The sequence below is a fragment of the Cryptomeria japonica genome, chromosome 11 (genome assembly GCF_030272615.1).
Source record: "Cryptomeria japonica chromosome 11, Sugi_1.0, whole genome shotgun sequence".
Lineage (NCBI taxonomy): Eukaryota > Viridiplantae > Streptophyta > Pinopsida > Cupressales > Cupressaceae > Cryptomeria > Cryptomeria japonica.
Window position 1 is genome coordinate 248654426 of NC_081415.1, and position 6547 is coordinate 248660972.

At 33.9% G+C, this 6547-nt stretch overlaps 1 protein-coding gene across 1 annotated transcript; it reads left to right on the forward strand.

Annotated features, from left to right (window-relative positions):
- The first annotated feature begins 2173 nt into the window (after positions 1-2173).
- LOC131040145 (ricin B-like lectin R40G2) lies at positions 2174-5003 on the forward strand. The gene is made up of 7 exons (XM_057972999.2): positions 2174-2555; positions 2635-2754; positions 3001-3229; positions 3312-3424; positions 3555-3677; positions 4243-4474; positions 4734-5003. Coding segments are annotated over exons 1-7 (990 nt in total). The 5' UTR covers positions 2174-2384; the 3' UTR covers positions 4736-5003.
- Positions 5004-6547: the final 1544 nt, after the last annotated feature.

A 6547-nucleotide genomic window follows, 5' to 3' on the forward strand; every position in this document is an offset into this window, starting at 1 on the left:
GTTCTAAGACAACAATACTTAATATTTAATTTAAAATTTACAAAAAGAATTTTAAAACAGTTCAATATCTATAATTTGTTCTAAGATGAATGGAAAATTAACATAATTAAATAAACAAATTATTCTAGACAAATAAATATATTAATCATATCAAATGAATCATATGACAATTACATGATGAGTTTCATATTGTTACAACAACAACATTTTAACTTGCTATCATACAAATAAAAGGTAATTTAACAAATAAAATATTTTTGCAGTCTGGCCTTCCCTTATTGATCTCCATGCTTGGGTCTTAGGTTCTTGATGATCCCTTGATGTTGGTAAGGTAGAGTTTTACCCATGTGCTAAAGGCTTCGTTATTGCTTCTTTTGCTTCTTTAGAAGAAAGGAACCTAATTTTGGGCAAGTTTTGGGCTTGGAGAGAGCATCCTCTCTCTCTCTCTCTCTCTCAAGCCTTGGCATTACTTTCAACCCCCTTTCCAAACCACTTAATATATGTTTGGTTTGGGTGAGGCTTCCTAATCTTCCCTTCTAATTCTATGAGATGTCTTGCTATGAAACCATTGAAAATTCTATTGGTCGAATCTTGAAGGTCAATGAATCCACTTCTTTCATGGGGCACTTTGGCTATGCTCACTTCTTGGTGGATGTTGATCTCTTTATTCTTGTTCATGGTGATGTGGTTGTGATGGTTGGGGGTCAATCTTGGTCTCAACCTTTGGATTATGGGGGCATCCCTTTCCATTGTCATTGTTGCTTCATTATTGGTCATTTGGCTTCACATTTTCTTTCGAGGTCATCGAAAGAGGTCTACTACTTGGTGGAAGAATGATTTTGATGATCATTTGATTATTGAGGATCCAACTTCTTTGGTAGATATCTCTTCCCAAGATTCTAAGGAGTGCTTAGTTTGGGTGGCCTTGTCTCCTCTTGTTGTCCCTTTGATGGTGCCTTCCTCCAAGTATTATCTTCCTATAGCTTCGCCAATTTTCACTCCTTCAATGGTAGTTGGCCACCCCTCATCCTCTCTTTCTAGTGTTCCCCCTTGGATCGTTGTTTGTCTCTCCAAGAGGGGACCTCCTTTTCTTCCCCCTCCTTATGGGAGCTCGGAGGATAGGATTGTTTGGACTGTTGTTAGGAGATGGAGGAAAGGTCCTAGTACTCTTCTCTCCCTCTTTCTTCTATTTTGAAAGAGTAGTTCTTCTAGGATTGGGACCCTTATTTCCTGTCAGTTCTTAGCTCTTGTTAAAAAGCTTTTGTTTTCGTTTTCTCTCTACTTGGTCTTCTTTTGGAGTGTTAGTTCAATTTTGTTTGTCATTTTTAGTTGTTTAAAAAGCTTTTGTTTTCTTTTTCCTAAATGCTTGATCTTCCTTTGAAGCATTAGTTCTTTTGTTTGTCCTTTTTACTTGTTCCACTTCTCCTAAGATTCCTCTCTTCCACCTTGTTGAATGATGTGTAAAAGAACAAACCAATTTAACATATTTAATTAATAATTGTATTATAATTTTTTTTAATTTTCTATGACTTCAATTTTTGTGTGAGAAGTGAGGCTAAAAGGGATCATTAACTATCTTTCCAAGCCACATGGGAAGTAATGCTTGGAAGAAACAAGGAATGATAGAAACAAAGGAAAACAAGAAGTGACTTTTTAACAAACAAAAACAAATTGAAAGAAGCGAATACATTAGAACTGACTACAGGAGACTAACAAATAAAGTTCTTCAGTACAATGACATCCATTTGAGCTTTACTTAATAAAAAATAACTTCGAACTCAATCATTGGTTGTTTAACTGGCATGGAACTGCTCATAGTGGAATCCAGTTTTACAGAATCATGTCGATCTTTTAAAATGGACTCTTTAATCTTATCCCAAAGAACAAACTAGAATATAGCCTTGCTACCCCACATGGCATTGATTAAAATAATTTCAAGAAAAGATAAGAGTGGTTTCGCCACTATGTAACAACTTTACCCACAACTATGCAATCTTTATAGATTTGTACTGAAATAAATCAACAAAAGGAGTGCATGAAAGTTGAAAAGAGATTACAACGTATTAAATGAGATCCCATGCTCGTGTCTCAAAAATCAATGTTTTTGATATTAACTGTAGGCATTTCCGTATAAAGAATGTAGTTAATGGGACACACCAGTTTATTATATTTAAAAATCTCATTCAACTATTTCTTATCGTATTTCTGGCTTTTGAGAGAGTAAAGTGTACTTGCCCATTGAAACAAGAAGTATTTTCCACTGTATTACTTCATTAGCTGGCTTTTGAGAGAGTAAAGTGTACTTGCCCATTGAAACAAGTATTTTCCACTGTATTACTTCATCAGAGGAAGGATTCATAGATGAGAAGCACTTGCAGGCAACCATGTCAGTGTTGAGGATCATCTTTCTAGTCACTTGTATGTGTATGCTCTACACTATTGTTCACAGTGAGACACTGTCAAAAATCTGCTGCCAGGGAAACCCTAATTATAACTTGGCTGAAAGGAATGGAGATGTGGTATTAGCATTAGCAAATGATTCAGATCCCTATCAGGTGAACTTTTGTTTTAATTGCATATTAATATCTTTGAGTTTATCTTTCATATTGTTGTTCATGAAGCAAATGTTTGCAGCAATGGATGATTAATAGCACTTTGGGGAGCATGATTGGAGATGAAGTTGGGTTTTCTTCAATTTCCATAGTCAACAAAGGAACTGGCCATGTCTTAACCCATGTCAAACACAATCACCAGGTGATTTGGTTACAAGATTTGATTTGATTATCATATAGATTTGTAAGAACATATACAAATGATTTGTTTTGGATTTGATTATCATTCTGTTTTCTTGTCTTGTTCTCTTCTTTTTAATGATGGATATGCCATTTCATCCAAAAACATCCAATCAATAGACTCACACAGCTATTACCAGAAACATGCACAATAACATGCAAATTTCTAAGAACATGTCATGACTTGTTTTTGTGCATCTGATTTCAGGTGGTTGTGGGTAATTTTGGTAAGGATGAATTTCAAAGGGAATACTTGTGGACACAGAGTAAACCTAAAGATGATGGCTACCAGTCTGTCCTTCCTTTTAACAACATTAACATGGCTCTACAAGCAGAAGTTCCTGTAAACAATAAGAGTATAAGTGGAGGAATCAAAGTTACTCTATACAAAAGAAATGATTCTGAGATTCACCAGAAATGGAAGATTATGCCTATAGGTAAGAAAATGATTTGGTATCCACAATCATCTGTATTAATTTTTTTCATGGGTTCTTATTTTTTTCTCTTCTGAAATTGAAGGGCCTCCTGGAGAAGTAGTCCATATCTACTCAGAAGCAAACGCAGATTATTTCCTGACGGCTAGAGGTGATTTTGCAGTTCTTTCCCTTGGAAGCTCATCTGATGCCCATCAGGTTGCCATTCAATTTTTTTTATTAGTTAAGGTGCTTACACAGGAAATATGTTTAATCTTTTGCAACTAGTACAGGAATTGATTAAGATGCTTACACAGCCAATATGTTTAATCTTTTGCCATTATTACAGGAATGGATTAAAGTTGTTTCATGGGGTGAAAGAGTAAAGGATGAAGCTGGCTTCCCAGCCTTTGCATTGGTAAACAAAGCCACTTTGAAGGCTTTGAAACATGGCAATAGTGAATGGGACCAGGTAAAGATGTTTTAAAAGTTATATCTAAGAAGTTTTGTTGAAGGGGTAGAGTTTAACTGATTACAGCATTTAGTTCTTACTGGAAAATCCAGGTTCAAATCTACATAGGGGAGAGAATCTATTAGTTGAGTGCATTCTAATAGTTATCATAGTATTTCATAAAACAAAAAGCAATAAATCATGTGATGTTACATCAGTGCACTAATAAAAAATGACTCATCAGTCTTTTTTTATTGGGGTTTTTTTGGACAACTTGTTAAAAATTATGTTGATATGGCATCATATTTGATGATGTGATCCTAAAACCTTCAATTATAAGTAAAGGACTTGTCAAGTAAGCTGCTGTAAAAAATTGAGAATGATTTGAAATTTTCAATAAGATTTTGAAAAATATGAAATTGCTTAACAAGTAAGCCCTCTCCCATGTAGAATTCTATGTTTTAATAATTATAATTATTGATCTTTTCATAGTCAGTATGGTTTTTAGATTTTAGATTCAAGATTGTGTCTTTAGGATGGGGCAGAATGTTTCCTATATTGATTAGGTGCTATCTGTATTGATCAGATATTTGTGACGGACTACACTGAGATTACATTGGATGTATCCATTCTGTGGACTGAAAGTGCAGACGTTGGAAATGGATATCGATGCATTCGCCCTGTAGATAATATTCATTTGAACATGGATGCAAAGCACGCGGATGGCAAAAGTGGTACTGTATATGACGGAAATGAGCTCATTCTCTTCAGCTGGAAGAAACAGAGCAATCAAAAATGGAAGATGGTAACCGTAAATTGTAAGTAGGCCCTCAAATTTATATGTTACCAAAGATAAAAACTTTTGGGTTCTGATAAGAATTTCGTAATTTCTGTCTGTAATACCTCATTGCTAGAAAAGATCTTGTTTTCATTACAATCTAGATTGAACAAATTGCAGAAAGATTATGAAATGATCCCATTAATTTACGGATAATTAATTTATATTGGTTAAGGAAATTGGTCAATTCATTGAATCCCACCAAATGTATTAAGACTAACATCCTTCCTGTCTGTCAGGATGATACAGATGTTGAATGAGCAACAAGTGGGTCTCAATGAGAAGACAATGGAGGAAGAATACTAACTTTTATTCCGCTGATGTACTGTGTGTAATAGAAAATGTAGAATAACAACTTAAAACTAGGAAGCTTAAGGCTAGACTATCCATTTTTCAAATTTCTTCTTCTAGCTATTACAACTTTGCACAGGGACATGTGAATAATTCTAGTTGTATATTTTTGCTAGCACACTTAGGTTTCAATATTTACTATCTAATGTTTGACTTAATGCCTGTCACAATACATTCAAAGTAGCTTTGCTATGTGCTTGGTATAAGAAACTAGTATATTTATATTTAAAAAATATATGTAAAATATGTTGAGAGATATCTTATAATAGAAAAGAATCATCTCTAAAATAAATGTTCTACTAAACATCAAGAATACAAAGCATGCAAAAGCTGTGACTCTAGGTGCAGACAAGTGGCGAGGGTTTTATTTTATGGAGGTGAAACATGCATATTTCATGCATTTACATTTTGATGTCATTGTAGATGCCTCTCTGCATAAAAAGTAGCTTTGCTATGTGTTTGGTATAAGAAAATATGCAATCATTTAGGTGTATTATAAAAAAATATACAATTAATTAGGTAATTAGAGTGGTAGACATATTATAAGTAATTAAAATGTTGCTTTTGAAAATTAAATGCGAGTGAGTGAGAGATTTAGTTTGTGGAATAATGATGATAAAATGTGAGATGTAAATTTCAGTTGTTTAGGTTTTTAAAAAAATTATTGTACGTGCTTGGAATTTTATGTAACTTTGAATTTTTTGTAAGTTGATTTTATGGTTGTAAATAAATCTTTTGTTGTGTGGTGGTTCATGGTCCTAATCTAGTGCATTATAATTTTATTAGCTAGTTTTTTTATTAAAGGTAAAACAAGTTTTGAAGGGCACCCAAAATCCTTTACAAAAATTTGTCTAACAAAATAAACATTGCAACACAACAACAAATCAACAACCTATAGTGAGCCACCAAGAAGGCTATAGCAACCAGGAATGAAACACAACAAAATTATCCATAAGATAAGAGAAACTTCAACAAGACCAAATAGTAGAACAACTATAACAAGTCATACCAATCAAGGAGGTTTGAAGTTGAGCTTAACCAAAGAACTCTGAAGAGAAGCTTGATCCAAATGGGTCAATCTAAGATTCTTTGAAGAATCAATCTCATCCACCAAATCTAGAATATATATCCTTGAGAAGGGCTTCCCTCAGGATCACAATAGAATCCTCTACATCCAAACCCTTATCAAGAGTCAAAGAGGAATCATGATCAAAGGGCTCAAAATGTCTTGCTTGTCCCTTATGGGGGATCCCTTAGATTTTTCAATGAGACTTACACTAGAGAGGTCCGAGAAAATTCCTTCAAAACAAGTCTTCCCAAAAGAAGGAAGGGAATCCTTGAATACTCGGCATGAGTAAGAAAAATGTCCAACTCTATGGCAATGAGAACACGCCAAAGAAGAAGAATCAAAGTGAATAATCTACTTCCAAACACTCAACTTAGAATGAAACTTAATAGTTTTTCGTAGAAACTTACCAATCTCAACACAAATACAAAATATGGCAAAAAGTAAATGTTTCATGTCTTTTGTGAACCTTTTTATGCGTAAAAAGGAGCCAATGGCATTTACAATATCTTAAAAGATAGATCTACATGTCAAAATTCCAAAGGAAGCACTAGGTTTTATTGCCCAAATAGGATCCAATTGATTTTACTTTAGATGAATTGAATTTGATTGTCCATCTTTTCAAGAAGATGATAG

Bases quoted from the DNA above. Each gene is read 5' to 3' on its own strand.
- LOC131040145 (XM_057972999.2), top strand. From the start codon at position 2,385: ATGTCAGTGTTGAGGATCATCTTTCTAGTCACTTGTATGTGTATGCTC. The intron at 2,556-2,634 runs GTGAACTTTTGT...AAATGTTTGCAG, and splicing joins ATGATTCAGATCCCTATCAG to CAATGGATGATTAATAGCAC. The intron at 3,678-4,242 runs GTAAAGATGTTT...TGTATTGATCAG, and splicing joins GCAATAGTGAATGGGACCAG to ATATTTGTGACGGACTACAC.